Raw genomic sequence first — 18803 nt, 5'->3', positions numbered from 1 at the left:
GATCATTTTCTTTGGGGAACACACACTGAAGTGTTTTTAGCCCGTTTCAGCAGGTGAAAACCAGAACAGACGCAGTAACCTGAGATGTACATTGTTTACTGTTGAACAGTTCTCATAGTTTGTGATCAGGCTAACTGTGAAACACTGCTACACATATTCATATCTTTCTCAGTACCTGTTTACACCAGTAATGCAAACTGAACTGAGATGAAACCAAGAGCAAGTCTGAGTCTCTCTCCAAACACCAAACTGGCAGAATGCATGTTAGTGGCTGCAACTACTGGAAATTACAGCATGACAACATCTATTTTAGCTTTATTTTGAATAAATAATTTCCAAAAATACACACAGATATAATCCAGGCCTTAAGTTCACTGTGTAATGCAGCATGACATCAGAACAGTGTTCTTGTTCTGCTAAAAAAAACAAGAATCTCTGATATACAATTGAAACTATATTATGTAGTGTACAAAATGAATGGAGTAGTGTTTCATGAGACTTACTGTAAGAGAGCTAAGAAGTAACAAGCTTGTTACACCCTTGGATCTAAATAATGCATGAAAGCAACAAAAACGTGTGTTATTATAAAATCAAAGACCACTTCAGATTCCATGCTTTTACCATATAATGCAAATGACAGTGACATAAAATATGTGTTTGAAAGTTCTGGGTCTACAAGGTAAGGTGCTTAGTGAGAAAATGTCAGTGTCCGTCACATTTTAGACATTTCTAATTATTTCCAGCCAAAACTGCCTGTCATCATCTGTACCCGAGGTTTACAGTGATCACAAAAACCCCATCATTGCCGTCTCTATGTGTCTAGCTTCACCCACATAATGTCCTTTCACTGTTGTTTGAGAAAGAGAGCAGCTCCGGTCTGTATCCACTGGTTGGGGTTTGGTCCGCAGGGGAGAGAGATGTGTGTGACCACCTTCACCCTCTCTGAGCTGGTATACAGGGGCAGCCAGATACTTTCCTCTGATGCAGTGGAGTCAGCAGCAGAGTTCTACAATCAAATGTAAATGTGGTGAATGAATGTGAGCACAAGTACTCAAAACCCAACAAAAAGTACATCCTCAAAAATTCCTTTACAAGTGTTGGACCTGAATATGTCAGTCTATAATAGCACATATCTCAAAATTGAATTGACCTGGTAAGGTGTGTGACTACAATTTCAGAACAAAACTTTTTTTTGATATGAGTAAAGTGGTTCGTCCAGCTGGGATTAGTCAAAACTGCTGGAAATAATACACTCTACAATGACTCCTGCTTCGTTCTTTGTTACAAATTCTTTGAATAAGTCATTGACATCACAACATGATCAGATCTAGCTTTAAAAAAGTTAATTAAAAAGCAATTCTCTTATCGAACAGATTTTTTAAGTTTACAACGCCTCTAGAAAACGGATTGATAATTCTGTCCAATTGAGGCAGACTGTTCCAGCTGTACATGAATCTTTTTTTATTTCTGATTAAAATATTATTCTGATTATTTCCGTAATACTAATGTCTATGTAAACACAGCAACTATCATTTAATAGTTTCAGAGTGTTTGTTCCTTTAAGCTTATAATTTTCTGTGTACCAGGCATTTTACCCTGGTATCATAGCCTTTGTCCTGTGTTTGTTACGGTTGTCACAATAACTGAAAAAAATGTGACTTAATTCTGTCATAAAAATCTGAATGTCAGACATAAAAACATCCTAGGTGATAGAAACAAATGGTCTAACCAATGAATGTGTATTGGCAGAAAATTAACTTTTATTTTTTAATATTGCTTAAGAGAAAAAATGGAACTTCTTAAATCTTCTTAAATATGACAAACTATTTTCTGTGTCTGTGACTATCATTGTTAATCATTTTAAACAAAACCGCTGTATATACCTGTGGAACCCAGGCCATGTAGCACGGTGGGACCGCTGACACACTGGGAGAATCATGTTGGTTCTCACAAAGATGCACACCATCAAAACTACAACCTTCCAGCTGGAGACCTCCAACCTATGAAGCAAGTCCAAGGAGTGAGGAACAGGAGAGTCAAAACCCAAATACGAACTTTGTATGATGATAAAGAAGAGATCATTAGAGAAGAAATTAAAGACATAGAGAAACTACGTAGGGCCCGGTAGTGTTCTGTATACAGAGAAGGTAAAAAGAAAAGAAGACAGAGACTATGTAACTGAAGTACATGAGAGGCATACTGTTTATGTGAGTGAACTGTGAATTCAGTCAACTGACTCAGGGATTTTCCACAGTAGGCTAGACAATAAAGGGAACTTTGGCACCAAGTGAGACATATACAGACAACTACTAAATCACCATAATCTGGGCAAGAAAAACACAAGGAGGGAACAAGAGACAAATCCAGAGCCTCATTGTGTGTGTGTGTTTGTGTGTGTGAGTGTGTGTGAGTGTGTGTGTGTGTGTGTGTGTGTGTGTGTGTGTGTGTGTGTGTGTGTATGTGTAATGGAGCTCATTGCTTCATAACAATTATACTCCCCATACTCTGATGCCTGAGTATTTCCCTTCCCTCCCTGCAGCTGCAGTCTCTTTTTAAGCACCCACACCCTTCCCTCCTTTCTTTGTAAATTTTAACTAAGTGCAAGTCAAGTTGTGCCAATTTGGCACAACAGTAATGAAACTATTATCTAAAAGTATTTTAAAAGTAAGTGGAGACAATGCAGTTACACCACACTCAAATCGGCACATGAAAGCAAAGCAATGACGACAGGGAGAGGTGTTGTGATTTCACTCTGTGCATCAAAAAACACAGGAGACTTGGATGACTGCTGTGAAAGGCCGAAGCCATTAATATGTACAAAAGTCTCTCTTCCTAACTTGTTTTTATTTTCTCCTTCCAGCTCCGGCCTTCTTATCTGCATCTGTAATCTATTCTTCCCTCTGCTAGTCCATTATTTTTCAATTATCACTGAGTCAAAGTCTGTCTTATTAATTCTGCAATTGGATAGGAGGGTATGCAGTCTGCATCTGTGATGTGTAGGTTAATGTGTCTGTGGTATTCTTACCTTGACTTGCAGCTTGGCTTGTGCTATTGGACTTCTCCAAGATGACGCAAACACCAAACTATCCATGGAACAGCCCATGGACCTAAACCCACAACAAGATTTTAGTTAACCCTAACATGCCTACACTCTCTGTCCCACCGCAAGCTTTCAGTGTTACCTGGCAGTTTCCTGTCTCAAAGCATTGAGGAAGGTGTCTGGGTGGAAGAGCTCAGATAAATCTAGGGTGTCTGAGAGAAGAGCTTGTCTGCTTGCACGGTCCACCCAACTCTGAATACACAGATAGACACACACAGCGTTAATGAAACAAAAACTTAATAAAATAACAGATAAATGCTACAAGAAATTCAGGAAAACAATCTGCTTTACAGTAGTCAAGCAAAACATTTATTTGATCATTTCAAACAATGACAAAATATATATATATATATTTTTTATAACACAGCTAGAAATGCATTTTTTTCTTAAAGCAAATTATCAAGTCGCCACAGAAACTAGAAAATTTGGTAGTCACCTGGAGACAAGAAAATATCTAATGCAAATTCATGTTATAAATTTGTCATTTTTACCACAGCATCATGTCCTCAATAGCTTTAAATGAAATGAAAAATGAAATTGGGATGAGCATTGTGTTAAAAAGCAAACAAACAAGCAAACACATGCATACAAATGCTAGCTAATACTCTGCAGAGAAAGATTTTTGGGGTTTTAATAATAAAGCGAACCAGTGTGGGCATGTTATTTGGCTGCAAATACACGTGTGAGCATTTGAGTGTTGTCAAGGTCATTTGCTGTGATGTTAGCTCTTAACTCTCAGCAGCTCCACACAGCTGCAGCCGCTCTGGACAGCTCCAACTTTATTAGACTGATTAGCTAATAGAACACAGACAGGCTGCTAACAGAGATATCAGTCAGGACTGATGGGCAGAAATAGACAGTTAAGGACAGTGCAGCTTGAGGACAGACACTCATGAAGACAGATGGAGTGCAGGTAGACAGGAAGGCCGGGAGACAGAAAAGAATTTGAAGTATCAGGCAGACATACAGACAAACAGATGGATAGGCAGGCAGGCCAGCAGTCAGTCAGACAGACAGAGGCAGTGAGGCTCCCCCACACAGATAATGAAATGCATCCACACAGAAATAAATAATTTCTGAACATGTGAGTGTATGTGTGCCTTCGTCTGCCAGAGCATATTGAGGTAGGCGTGCAGTCAGAGACGCTTGAGAGGAGCTGGAGTTTCCACAAGAGCCCTTATTTCCTGGCATCAACCTAAGGCTGACACTTCCTGGAAACACCTGCATTTATATAATAATCCTCTTTTATTTATGAAGCCCTTTTGAAGACATTATACATTTTCTGGCTTGGTTTTAATCAACACATTGCCTAAATTACTTCATGATCCATAACTTTGAAGTACGACAAGCTCAGCTGAGGGACTCATGTCATGTTGGGATACCCTAGAAACAATTCATGTTTTAAGACAACTTGAAAATGAAAAATGTAATTTTCAGTAAAGGACACGGCTCCTGCATGACGAATTTAAATCGATCCTTCGATCATTATACTAATGCAGATTAGAAAACTCTTACACTTCTCTCATTCTCTTGAGAGGTTCTAAGAAGTGCCTGGGGTTTGCAATAACCAATGAAGTCATCAGCAAATGGCTTGTGTGTTGAGGACAATGGTCCTATTACAGCAGCTGGCTCTCCTGAACTTCAGTATGCAAGGGAATGATTAAAACAAATCGATGACACAGACAAGTTATTGACACCATGTTGAGTTTACATACTGTATGCCTCTGTCAATTTATTTTCTTTGTGCGGAAAAATGTATGTCATTCATAATACACATCCATGTGTTACCTGTATAGCGAGAGCCCGTGTTACTATAGCTCTGAGGTACTGCATTGGCTCCTCTGGTCCTTCCCATTTGTTTTGCCATGTTAGAGGACACTGAAACGAAAGGGAATAGAGAAGCCATTAGATGACACATGTTATGAAACAATTCATAACATAAAAACAAGGATAGACAGTTAGATAATGTAAACCATGTTAGTTTTGCTGACATTGTACACACAAAGTCAACAGTGAGCCGTTTGCAGGTGTGTTAATAAACTGTCCTGACCAGATGAAAAGCTCTGTGACACTGCTTGTAGCTATTCCTAGCCTTCAACTTTAACAGTAGCTCTCTGGTTTCACCTTGGGAATGATGAACACCAATTACTGCCACCTGGTGTAAAGAGTATTTTCTTAATGCAGGCATAGAATGCATCTGCAAACTAACAGTTGGCTGTGTGTTCAAGTGCATCCTTTTGTTCCAGATGCAGGCAACCAAAGGTGAAATCACAGTAGGCCTTTGTTGCTCGTAGTCTTTTGACAGTTTGGTGATAAACTGTGTAAAGATGAATGAACAGCTCCTTAAAAGTCAAGCCAAAGCAAGAAGAGCTCCCCCTTGTGACTGGCTGCAGTATAGGTCATAAGCTCCACAACTTGGGCCAAACGAAAACACTAAAATATGCGTAGAATAATTGTTTTTTCAATGCTGGTTTCTGCCATTGAAGGTAGTAAATATAATGCTGATGCATAAGTGTTTTCTGATAAATTTTGTTTTATTTTGTGTGGCGTGTCCCGTGGACCATACTGTGCAGACTCTGGCTCCAAACTCACAAAATACCATTGCTTCTATCTCCAGGAAACTAGCATAAATTTGGCCAATGTCAGGAAGTGGGGGGCATATTGTCCATATTTATGTACAGTCTATGAGCTATACCTTTAGGTGCTGACAGGGGCAACTAATGTGGGACACCAAAAGTAGGGGTCCTAAATGATACCACAGCTGTTTGTCTAACATACACAACTGGAGATGACAGCACTAAACTCTGTTGTGTCCCCTTGAAATTTTTCCATATACAGATTTAAACATTAAGTGTCAGTCACACTCATGTAATGGTGAAATGGCTCATTTTAGAAGGCATGACTGTGTAGGTGGCGAAAGAAAGCTTCCCCCAGGGAATGACCGAAAAGGTTCACACTCAATGTTACTTAAACTGAAATCAAAGAATTGCCCTAAACACACATGCACAGATATGCACAGCGGGAGAGTAGAGATTGAGAATTCTGTGCTATTCAAGCATGAAAGACATAATGGAACTAAAAGGGACTTTGTATGACTCTCAGCTGCAAGTCATTCATTCAGTCGCCATAATCAGCCATAATCAATAGAAATACTCTGAATAAGAAGATTTGTCCGACCACTTTTTTGTTTATGATCTTGAAAAGTAAGTATGACGATAAAATAAAAACACTAATCACTACAACTGGTACTGGAAAACTCATTGATAATTTCATCAAAAAGCCTCTCTGCATCAGTCTGCATGCCTTGATATTAATCATCTTTCCACTGACTTAAGGCAGTGGTGATATGTACGTCTGTTCTCTAGCCACTCTCTTCTGATGGCTAGCTTGGGTAGTTTCCAAGTATCTAATTATTTTTTACTGTGCAGCTGAGGAGAGGGGCAGTGAAGCTAATCCCATCAAAGCTGTGCTTGCCACACTTTTACTGTATTACAACCTCAAATGGTCCCTTTTTAAAATATATAAATCACTTCGCCGGATCTTTCTCTTCATCTTCTCTGGTTGAAACTGGTCTGGTCAGTAACAGTTGGTTAAAACACAAGCCTAAATACACAATACTACTAATACTACCACTGTGATCTGCACATTGTACATTAAACTATGAGGCCCCAAATCTAATTTTATTAGACCCCAAATCAAGATTTATTTGATGACTTACTAATACCTATACTAAATCTTGGACAATGACAAAGTTATTTTAAATGAAATCACAAAACTACTGTATAAGACAAACTAGTCACAATAACACAATAGCAAGAAGAAGCTCTATTCTACTTGGGACAAAGTCTAGCGCTATTTAGTATCACAGCAATCACATAAGACGTTTAATTTAATACAGTAATGGATAACACTCTCCACAGAGACCACTGAGTCAAGATAACTTAATAAAAAGGAAAAAATAATTTGCATTTGTGGCACCTCATTTCACTTCATTGTTGTGTTCTTACAGTCATCAGGTGTTTGATTAAAAAAAATCAAGCTGGGATTAAATTTGCTGTGGCTTGGCAAAATGCACAAAACTGTCATCAAATATGGTGGTTGTTGTTACTTTTATACTCTAGGCGACATTCCTTCGTTCCTATTTGGTTGAGGCCTGTGGAGTCTCTTTCTTTCTGGGAGATGCTAGATTATCAAACAGCCTGGCGCAATATGGTTGGAGATAATTAATGATCTTAATTTGAAAAAGAAAAAAAGAACAAGCATGCCGCTTTATAAAACTGACAAAAGACAAGGGTTTTCATGTTGATTTTGCACAAAACAAGGAGATCTTCAAGTGTGTCCTAAAAATAATCATCAAAGGAAAAAAGCTGCTGTTGCTTTCACATGGTAAAGTGGTTCTTTTAACAATGGAAAACTGTTTTGTAGGCAGTAATAAGACTTGTTTCATATACTGAGTAGTTTTTTTTAAGTCGGTCATATTGTATCTTGAGCTGCCTCCTTTTAAGTAAATAATTATGCAAGTGGAAGTTAAGAGTGCCAACACTGGGATTTCACACACTGTCGATGGATATCTAACATTTTTGAAATCTCATGTGTGTACTATTTTTATTGAGACTCTGAGCACTAATTTAACAGGGTGAGTAAACAGGTATTAGGAGTTACTTAGGCGTTGTGATCTTGGATCATAATGGAAACTTACAGTATCATTTGCTTTACAACTGAATGGTTTAAAGTTCAAATTAAAATAACATAAAGGTCAAGGCATTAGATATTAGTCAGTGCATATATCTTTTAAATTATGCGCCATTTTTTTATTGGAAAAGTATTCCCAAAATGGTGAGACTGATTTCAACTGTATCACTATGCACTATTTAATACCATTGGTGTTAATAATAGAGAAAGACTACATTAGAGAGCAAAAGACCAACTTAGTGAAGGGAAGTGAACTAAAGCAGGAACAGGATAGAGATAGCAAGAGACAGAAAGCGAGAGATAGAGAGTGAGAGAGAAAGAGGGAGAGAGATGAGAACTCAGCGATGAGAGTAGAGTAAAGACCTGCTGATTAATACAAAATGAGACCTGAGGAAAGCATGCATAGAAGGAATTATGCCCAAGGCTTTTCTCAGGAGAATACAAACACAGAAGGAGTGAAAGGTTGATTGTGTGCCTTCTCCACCTCATCATATCCCCTTTGTCCTTAGCCTGGCCTGGGGACATATGAGGCTACATACTGTGTTTGTGAGATGCTTATTTGTCAGATCTGTATATGGTAAGGGTACCTGCCCCTGGGGCCTCAACTTTACTGCATAGTGAAAAATGTAACCACTAAAACAATATAGTGAAGAGGAAGCTTGACTTTATGCTGTGACACAGGGAGACAGATTTAATTGTATATTCTATTTTATCATAATTAGAATTAAATACGCAAACCTGTCAGTGGAGAACATATTAAATATCAATGACTTAAACACAAAAAGCATGCAGTATTTCCGTTTTACTTCTTTCTTTCTTGTTTTACCTCTTGATTTAGCAGGGCAGTGGCCAGCTTCTGTACATCTGGAGTTAACAGCTGAGTCCCTCTGATGACCTTACTCAGTGCAGCCAAGGAGTGGTGGATACTCTAGGACAGAAATTACAGCACAAACTGAGAAAAACATTTTGGGTTTGATGTCTTGTTGTTTAACTGCAGTGATCTGGTTCATAATGACTACCAGACTCTGTAATCGCAACATGTAGGGAGTGATTTTTCTTCTGATAACGTGATGAAAGTGCCCTGCATTGTAAAAAAAAAACTCACTGAAGTCTCTATATGAAAACTGTAATACAGTAATAACCGTAATCAATTCCAAGGGTAACACTTGCATGGCCATTCCATGAGATGAGTAACAACTGTTTATGGTTAAGATTCACTGTACACATCATTATGAAGCAATGCCTACCTTCTGTAATTTACACAAACAATAATCTATATTTCATGTTATGTTGCTAATTAATGAAAGCAGAGAGTGGAAAAACAAATCATGAGCAAACATCCACCATAGAGAATGCATAATTCCCTTCTAGTCATTCTAATGTCTTAATGATGACAGGTTAAATGACACACCTGGACCAAGCGGATGGCATTGAATTGCTCCAGAGCAATGAATGACATGACCGGTGACCCCTGACCTTCTGTAGGTGGATCCGCCTTCTGATGAATAAGTGTAGAACCCTGGTAGATAGCAGGCAGAGAGTCATGTTGGCATATTGATGTGAAAAACCGAGTACAAAATGCAAATGTAATTTTCCATGTCCCTCTTTCTAATTACAATGAATAAATAGTTTGATGCATGAGCTACGCTGTTTTAAGACTTGCTGTCTAATATTGTACAAACACTATTGCAGTACTGCATTATGTCCTTCTTATCACAAAAACGCTCCACACCAACTACTCAGTCTGCTGATACAGGCTGCTGCACAGTGGACATACAGTAGTATTATTTAGAGTAAGATATATAATGCATTTTGTAACTTCTGCTGAGCGTCAGCATGCTATCGTTTTTTCTTTTAAATTATATTTCCCTTACTAGAGTGAACAATTGTTCCCTACAGGTTTCTCCAGCTCAACATACACACACTAAATTTTTCTGTTCTTCCACAATAACAAGATGTAACTAAACAGGACATGGTTTGTCCCTTTGCAGTGCAAACAGCGGAACAATTTGTTTATATTAGATAACACAGACAGCTACTGTAAGTGTGTTTACCTTACAAAACAAATATGCACAAACACTGATATTGTTGCTGATATTACACTTAGTATGTGTACCCTGTTTTACTTTTTTGCATCTGCTAGGCAAGCAAAAGAGGAGAGAATGAGAGAGAAGCATTGTAGGAGTGTGGGATGGAATCTTAATAATAGAGACAATGAGGAAAGAATGCTGGTAGGATGGGATTTAGCTTGACTACAGCCTTACTATTGTCTAGAGTAAAACATGTAACTAAACTGCTAAATAAACATAAAGTATTCAGCTGCGCCTCCCGCTTCTTTCTAGGCGATCATAAAACAATTTTCAAAATCAATATATTCATATCAGCATAGATTACAGATGGAAACAGACATCCGCTGTTAGCCAAACACCCAGGGTTGGTAAACAACAAAGGGACAGGTATTTGAAAGCAGTCAGTGGTAGATTGTGATCTATGGTAAGCTAGCTGGCATCAATTAACAGTCTATCATAGTCCTTTCATTAAGTAGTAAAAAACAAGCCAGCAAGGGACTGAGAGAGAGAGAGAGAGAGAGAGACAGAGAGAGAGAGAGAGAGAGAGAGAGAGAGAGAGAGAGAGAGAGAGAGAGAGAGAGGGAGGCAAGCACAGCTGCAAATGAGTAAAATGAGAGTGCAAGCATGTGTGATGTACAGCATGAGCATGGATAAAAAGAGAGGCAGGATGAGCAGACAGGAATATGGTGGTTTAATTATTTAATATGGAGGTAGATGTCCTTTTGATTTGAAAGGGTGCTGGTCTCCCAGCAACCACACACAGCAGTGTCGCCTAACAAGGTCGTTCCAATTATCTCTCACAGCCTTTGGGTCAACTGTTCGGTTTGCCTGCCTTCCCAATGTTGGCTGTTGATGGGCGTATATGGTCCTAGTGTTTGCACCAGGACCACACCATTGCCACAAGTCAAACCTATCGCCGTCTTTTCAGCCAATTGAGCATGTTGAATCTGTAGCAGAATAAGTGGGTGAGAGAGATGATTTCTCTGATATGCTCATCAGTTTAGCTCTCTGGTTTGTAGCACTTCCTACATTCTTAACATCCTAACGGTAGTTTCTCTGGTTTCCCCTTTTGAATCACAAATACCGATTACTATCACCTGCTGGTATAAACAGTTTATTACTTTTACGCCAGTGCAGAACGCATGTGTCCAGACATATCTGGATACAGCAACGGTGATAGAATGCGCATGAAAATCGTCCTTTAGCTGTGATACTCTCAGCTGCACTGCATCCTTCCTTTCATGTATATTATAAGATTTGAATTTGCCACGCCATGCGCCCTTCACCAGCATAATAACTACCGATATTCATTTCCCCACGGAAAGCGATATTCCCAACAATATGTCGGTTTCTGTCGTGTAGAGGTTATCACAACCGCAAAAAGCCCCCAGCTAGAAACCGGGCGGAAACATCCTACCTTTCTTTCTCTTTGCTCTCATGGATTAAAACGGCTCCATCTTCAGCACTGGATGTTGAAAGGCAACTCTTGGGTATGTGTGGCATGTGTGTGTTGGATGACTCGACGAGACATTAAGACTCTACATGTCGGTGTCTGTTAACGCTTCATCTCTTTCATTTCTCAGCCCAAAGAAATCAAACTTTTTATTTCAAAGTAAACCTTTGCTGGATTTCCACAATACACTGTTCCTGATGAAAAACTGGCAACACAGGGACGTCAAAATAAGATGTTACTGCATTCAAGCAAAGTTCAGTCCCTTTTCTTACTGCTTCAATAGTTGTTTTCTGGCATCTGCAGTTTCCGTAGTGTAGTGGTTATCACGTTTGCCTCACACGCGAAAGGTCCCGATTCAAAACCGGACGGATGTTCTTCCCGAAATCAAAAGTACCCCAGCACAGCAGCCTTCACACTAAAGGTACTTGGAATGACGTGGTTTCTACATGTGGTGCCATGGTGATAGCAGTCTTCCTCAGCTCATGCCCGTTGACATACGCCAACAAAGCACTGGTCATTTCATTCAGCAATCAGACTCTGAACAAAATACTGTAGGGCAGCGTAGCCGCTGAAAGTTTTCATTCTGCTCTTTTCAGTAGCACCTTGCATGCTTTGGGGACTTTTCCTTCAGTCAACAACCTGAGTGAAGGTGGAGGGATTCTAGTCTGTCTGTGCCAGTGCAGTGTGTTTCAGTGCTTTTTGGTTCAGATACAGGTGCCACACATTCAGCCGTTGTTGCTGGTAGTTCTTTGTTGTGCTTCAGCATTTTAATTTTGATGGGTTGCCGCAGCATGGTCACCATAAAAATGGTGTCTCATGTTGCCTCATGTTATTGGTATCTTAAAATGGTTTTAACCTTAAGACATGCACTTTCAAAATGTGTGAAATGTATTGGAGCAAGTGCATCAATGGGTTAAAGATGCCAATTGAAAATCAAGATCAAATGTACATGGCTAGTCTTGCAGATTGGTTTTTAGAAGTAACAAATGAAGATAGGTCAGAATGTCGCAATGCTGTGTTTTTTAAGATTAGGAAATTAAAAAAGTGGAAAAGTTGAAATGAATAAAAATCTCACCTGGTTGAGTTTCTTCCACAAGTTCAGAATAGGTGAAAGTCCAGTTGACCAGAGCTCTCTGTCAAACTTTGAACCTGTTGCTACCAAGCGGCCAAGGATGCGCAGTTGGGAGATTACCTGTGAGAAAAAGTCATTTACAAACACACACAAAATTAATTAAGCAAATGTGATTAAAACAGTGCAAACAAATATTTTTTCCCTGAATTATATCATGCGTGTTGCTTAAATTGTATTACATAGAATATATCTACGCAGACAATTATTGCTTGGTGTTATTTACTACACCACACCTGTCTTGAGTAAGATACGCAAAAGAACAAACATGAACAAGTCATCTTAGAGCAAAATATGAGTTTTAAAAAAAGGCTGGTTACAACCAAATAGTCAACACTGTTTCAGGTGTTGCAAAAAAAAAAAAAGAAAAAAAAAAGGCAAGCCTCAAACACATCCTCTTACACACCTAATCGAGCATGCTTAGCTTCAGGCTTAAAGTCCTGGATAGTGCTTTTATCTAGACTCACTGTGTGTGTTTGCAAGGTTGTGTGACTTTCTGTCTATGTGTGTGTTGTGAGGAAGGCAAAGCGTCTGATAAATGGCTTTCATTTGGGCCAGGAGAACTCTTTACTAACACCTGCTTTATCTTCTCTGCTCAGGAGGGAAAGTAAGTGTATATGTATGTGTGTGTGCATACATGTGTGTTTGGGCAGAGAGAGACCGAGAAAGGCACTAAGAGGGAAAGAGACAGAGAGAAATAGATAAAAAACAGATACCTAATCTAAAACGACAGCAATAAAAATGAGGATAGCCAAGGGTAGAGATTTAAAATATACTGGGACTAAAACAAACAGGAATTCAAATATCACGACTACTATGGAGTAACTGCATATAGTGCCAGAGTGCACCAAGGTTGTGTTTGCACTGGGTGAAGTCAGTTTAGTCAAGGCTTTCACTTTAAGTCAGTATAATCCAACACTGCGGTTGAGGGTTTTTAATCAAGAGACTAATTTTCATGGCCCAGGTGATGTTTAATGAACAAATCTGCGCAAATCTAGTATAAACACAAGTCACATATCAAGTCTGTAAACTTCAGGAAATCCTTAGTAGATACTTATTGATGTCAGGTCACTTACACTAAACTTAAACGTTTATTTTAAATGGCAAAGCCACAGACTGCCCTATGCTCCGTTGAACGTGTCTAGCCCACAGCAAGTGACAATGGTCTTTTGGGAGATGAGGGGGCATACATTTAAGGGAAAGGAGAGAGAGAGAGAAAGCATGAAAGTGACAGTGACAAATGACAGCAAGAGGGGAGACAATGACATATGGGGAAGATAGGTTGAGAAAGAGACACAGTAATACACATCCCACAAGTGGCCTTGTGGGAGCTGTATGAATTAAACCAGGTTGGTGGTTCCAATGATCATCGGACCACACTGACAACATGAATGAATTCAATTGTATTACCATCCACTTAGGGACTGCACACACAGTTCTGCGTGGTTTAAGTGCATATGCTGAGGACAATTACACACAGAAACACAAGCGTACAAACGAAACACATCAAAACCCTCTCATGTTTGCTCTGTTTACATGAACAGGTGTATGGATTTGTGTTATGAAAACAAAAGCAAGGATGAGTGGGCATTCATAATCATGTTTTGTTAGTGTGCATAGGTCTGGTGGGTACACACATCATTGGGTTTTGTACATTATTTTGAATTTACATAAACCTTCAAATAGATGTTGACTTGGTTCACATTCAAAACATTATAGACAACCTCTGTGAGACCATATTTTTCATTCTAAGTACTGTTTGTTGATCTCATTATAACCATCATTATTCATCATCATCATCTTTGACAAATTAATATATAAATCAAACTGAATTAAACAGGAGTACAGTTTGAGTAACACCCAACAGCATATTATTGACCTGTAATTGTTTTTATTCACTACTGAAAAAAGAAATGAACACAAGTCCAGTTTATGCAGCTCTGCAGAACACATGACACACACCTGCCCTCTGGAAGGCAATACAAGACTCTCTGGCCTGAAACCAACAGGCTCAGAAACAGCATCTTCAGCTGGTACCCAGCTCAACTCAACACCCTGTGACATACACAACCACTCACGACTCACACTGACTGATTTCCACTACTGTGCATACCATGTATTAGGGCTAGGCAGTATGAACAAAGATGTATGTCACAGTATATCATGGTATTTTTATTTTTCATGCATAATCACGTGTTCACAGCATTTTATACTGAAAATGGCAAAAGTTGGAGGAATTAATGCAGTTCATTGACTAAGGATGGACTATTTTAATGTGATGATGAGTAAATATTGTAGAATAATCACAGGTTACAATAAACAGGTAGAAAAGTAAGGTTTGCATGGCCCCTTGTTAGCACTGCCTGCTGATGTGGAAATCCGTGGACATTTACAGCTTTGAGAGTAAAAACCAAAAAAACTGAATTACATGTTATCAAGATGAAATGAAGAAACAGGGCAATTACGGTTTAATTTATTGACATATTTATTCATATTTTAATGGTCCAGACGGAAAAAGTGTCTCACGGCGTAGCGTTCTGAACACTGGTTTACCAGTATAGTAAAGGTTCATATCATAATGAAAGAAAAAATACCGGTATTCAGTATGAACCGGTCAACCACCCAGCCCTACTGTATATATATATACACATCTGTACGTATTAATTAAACATACTCACTTAAATATCTCATCTCATCTTCCATACAGCTTAATCCTGCACTAGGGTCGTTGGGGTTGCTGGATACTATCCCAACTGGCATTAGGCAAGAGGCGGGGTCCACCCTGGACAGGTTGCCAGCCTATCGCAGAGCTAACACAGAGACAAACAACCATTCGCACTCACACTCACACCTAGGGTCAATTAAAGGTCACCAATCAGCCCAACGAGCATGTCTTTGGAAGTGGGAAGAAGCCGGAGTACCTGGAGAAAACCCACGCGGACACAGGGAGAACATGCAAACTCCACCCAGAAAGGCCAGCGCTGGACTCGAACCCGGACCTTCTCACTTAAATATAAATTATAAAGTATAGACCTCTTCACAGTTTGAAAACAGTGTGATGTTTTTTTTGTGGGACGGGGCTTAGCTGGAGGCAAAATATCTAACACCATAGCATGTAAACGCCGGTCACCATAATTCAACGAACTGTTCTGGCTGGAATGGACGAGGAAAACACACATTTTGGAGAATATACTAATAAACCCACTCTCCAAGACCGTGAGCGTTATTTTAAAAAGTTGACTCTGAGTGAAGTGACTATATTTGCGTACCCCTACACTCTCACTCAATGGATGGCCAATTTGACCAAAGCAGGACACAGAGGGGACAAAGTCTGGTCTGTCTTTATCAAGTGAAGCCTCTCCAACAAAGACATTACCAGAAGTAAGAGGAACCACTGTGGAGGGTAACATAGCAAAGCATCTTAAGCTTGGAATCCCCTGAAACATGCAACTAACATTGTGTTAGCTAGCGGATAGCATTAACATGTAACAAGATTCCCCCAAATAATGATTAACTTAATTTCAGTCACAATTTAGACTAATCCATAATGTTATCCAGGCTGAAACTAATGATGCATTACATATTTTCTATTATTAGCACTTTTTTCTCATAGGGCCATGTAGGGTTGTTTTAACTTAATAATTGTCACGGGTTTGTTTAGAAAGAAAATGATGGCTCAGTTGAAAAACATTTGTGTGGTGAATTTTATTTGCACCAAATTCCCCAAAAAGGTAAGGCAAAAATATTTACAGGCCTGGGTAGATGACAGACAAACCCAAACACCAATAGCAGTTGCCAATAGCAGCTTCAGGATGAGCTAGTAGCCCACGGTGCCACTAGGCCAGAACTCCCCACCAAAGCCGGATTTCCATACACACCCTACCTTCACACCGCCCAACACCTCCCCAGCATTTTTTAACTACCTTTTTAACGATAAGTCTGATATCATGACTTATCGGCCTGATAACATATAATATATATTTTTGTCAACACTGCGGTGTGAGTCATCGTTTTAATCAGGCGCTCCCTCTCCTACTTGAGACCTGCAAGACCTGCAGTGAATGCTGCGTTCAAGTGACGTCAGTATAATTGGAAAAACAACTTACTGAAAAAAAATGCATTACTCCCTCATGTCGGAAAACAACTCGTCAACTCTTACTGCTTTCACATTGAAAATGCCGGGTCGACCTGGGTTGACCCGGCATTTTCAGAGCAGGGTTGACTCATATTGGCAAAAGTCCCGGGTCGGACCTCCCACTGTGAGAGCTACATGCCTGTTTTTATCTCCCTTATACATCATTGCGTACATTGTAGATAATGTTTCAGTTTGTTGATGACCTGAAGAATGGACCGGTCAAACCCCCACTCCTACAAAAGGCTGCTGATATTAAATAATATAAATCACTGTGTCCTGCACAGAGCGTTTAATCGTTAATCAACACATTTGATTTGATTGATTAAGAAAAAAAATAAATTCAGCCCTTCAGAGAGATCAGTCTTTATAGGAGTAGACCAAAACTTTTTTTTGAGCTGAAGCTTCTACAATGATACAGTCTGTCGGGCCTTCGAGTCAGAATGTAATAGGCAGATAGTCTATATCAGCGTCAGAGCGACCCGGGTTTTTCGCCCGATGTGAAAGGGGCTTCTGTCATAATTTTGGTAGTAGCTGACTGATATCAAGTCTTATCCACAGTATTTTACTCATTTCCCCAGATGTTACACTTAAATCATAGAAACGTGAACATAAAAAGGTCGGGGAAATGACTCACCAACTGGGAAAGAGGAATATCTGTCACCACATGAATGCATCACAACATGCATACCTTTGTAAATATACAGTTTGCTGGCTGAGTGCAATAAATGTTTAAAGAAAATACCACGGGGAGGGAGAAATAGCATAGAACTAGCATAGAAATGTTTAATTCTAACTTGTGACAGTGCATTATTTATTTTTTAGAACTTGAGGAATGCATTTTTTGACTTTATTTACGTTTAAACTTGGTGCAAAGTATTTCAGGTCTAGAGGAATTTATTTGGTGATGTTCATTTGAAATATCAAATAGTTTTGTTTGACCCTGATCTTTAAGCAAATGTTTGCTTGCTAATAGTTTTTCATCTGAAAAAATAAATATCTTCATTTTAAGGGTCAAAACTATTTGTTTATTAATCTTTCTTATCTCCAGGTATGTTATCGGTATCGGCCTTTGGAAGCAGAAAGTTATGAATTATCGGTATCGGTTTCAAAAAAAGTTATCGTGCATCCCTATACCTTTTCCATTGCTTAGGAGTGACCCCCATTGCCCTCGGTTTTGCGAGCTTTAGCCACACCCATGTTTGTTGCTACTAGCAACAGCAGGCTACACAGTAAAGTTATGTTCCAACAACCAGTTAACGAAAGAAAACAACCGTTATGCAGTTATGAGCTTTAAAGCAGAACATAATGAATGTAATAAAAGATAAAAATTTAGTAGAGGAATGCGCCAATGGTGTAATGGATTCAAGGCAAGCTTCCCTACCGGCGCTCCCTGGTCTGTGGTCGTATATAAGCTTTGTACCTGGCACTGATTTTTTTTCTGACCAATCAGTAGTAAGCAGCATTCTACGTCACATTTTCGGCCCCAATTCACCTACTTCAGACCAACCACAGAGGACGTATTAAAAAGTACCCAGAAAAGCTTCTAACAATCGAAATAGCGATTTAAAGTGGGGGGTGAGGAATGGTGTGGAGGTAGGCCGTGTATGGAAATCCTCCCTTTAAATACCCCTTAGCCCCTCCCCTGGGAATCTCAATTAACAAATTACAGGGGTATTAAAACATAACTCAGCCAACTGTGGGCAAAACCACACTTTAACAATAGATTCTGACGTCGGCAACATGGCACAAGAATACTTCCATACAGTGGTTCCCTTATTCCCCAAAAACACAACAAATCATGAAATATTACACAAATAAACTATAATGGTGTAGTCCGTGGTCACAGGACCATCAGAAGGCGCCAACAAATGCGATTTACAGCGTCACCAGGAAGTGCCTCGCCTGGCCCAAGACCCAGAGGCAAATGCAGGTGACAGCAGCAGGTGAGCATGAGCGTGTGTGTGTGTGATGCGTTAATCTAATGTTCTACTATTCATACCTAAAACCTCACTCTCCCTCGTTCTAAATCGATGACGTATGCAAAACTCTCCTCTCAAAAACCTACAACATTTTGAGGAATTGTGACCATTTATATACATGGTGAGATTGAAAACCCTGCCCTGAATTCAGTACGCACGTGTGACGTAATGAAGCTTCATTTCGCTTCATTTGAGGAGTCACGTGATTTTTCGCTCTATGAAGCGAGGCATTGAACCCTCTTGTTG

General features: G+C 39.4%; 1 protein-coding gene across 4 annotated transcripts in view; it reads right to left on the bottom strand.

The window, feature by feature from the left end:
- Positions 1-298: 298 nt before the first annotated feature.
- Positions 299-18803, bottom strand: part of LOC125013407 (cytoplasmic dynein 2 heavy chain 1) — a 117798-nt gene continuing 99293 nt past the window's right edge. For all 4 annotated transcript variants that reach the window (XM_047594055.1, XM_047594058.1, XM_047594057.1 and 1 more), the window contains 8 exons: positions 12390-12506; positions 9204-9311; positions 8619-8720; positions 4889-4978; positions 3183-3292; positions 3026-3107; positions 1884-2000; positions 299-1006 (listed from right to left, as the gene is read on the bottom strand). In XM_047594055.1, coding sequence (XP_047450011.1) covers positions 845-1006; positions 1884-2000; positions 3026-3107; positions 3183-3292; positions 4889-4978; positions 8619-8720; positions 9204-9311; positions 12390-12506 — 888 coding nt within the window. In that variant the 3' untranslated portion in view covers positions 299-844. The remainder of the gene's footprint in view (positions 1007-1883; positions 2001-3025; positions 3108-3182; positions 3293-4888; positions 4979-8618; positions 8721-9203; positions 9312-12389; positions 12507-18803) is intronic.

Source organism: Mugil cephalus, chromosome 9 (assembly GCF_022458985.1).
Source record: "Mugil cephalus isolate CIBA_MC_2020 chromosome 9, CIBA_Mcephalus_1.1, whole genome shotgun sequence".
Lineage (NCBI taxonomy): Eukaryota > Metazoa > Chordata > Actinopteri > Mugiliformes > Mugilidae > Mugil > Mugil cephalus.
This window is presented reverse-complemented; position numbering and strand designations above follow the sequence as displayed.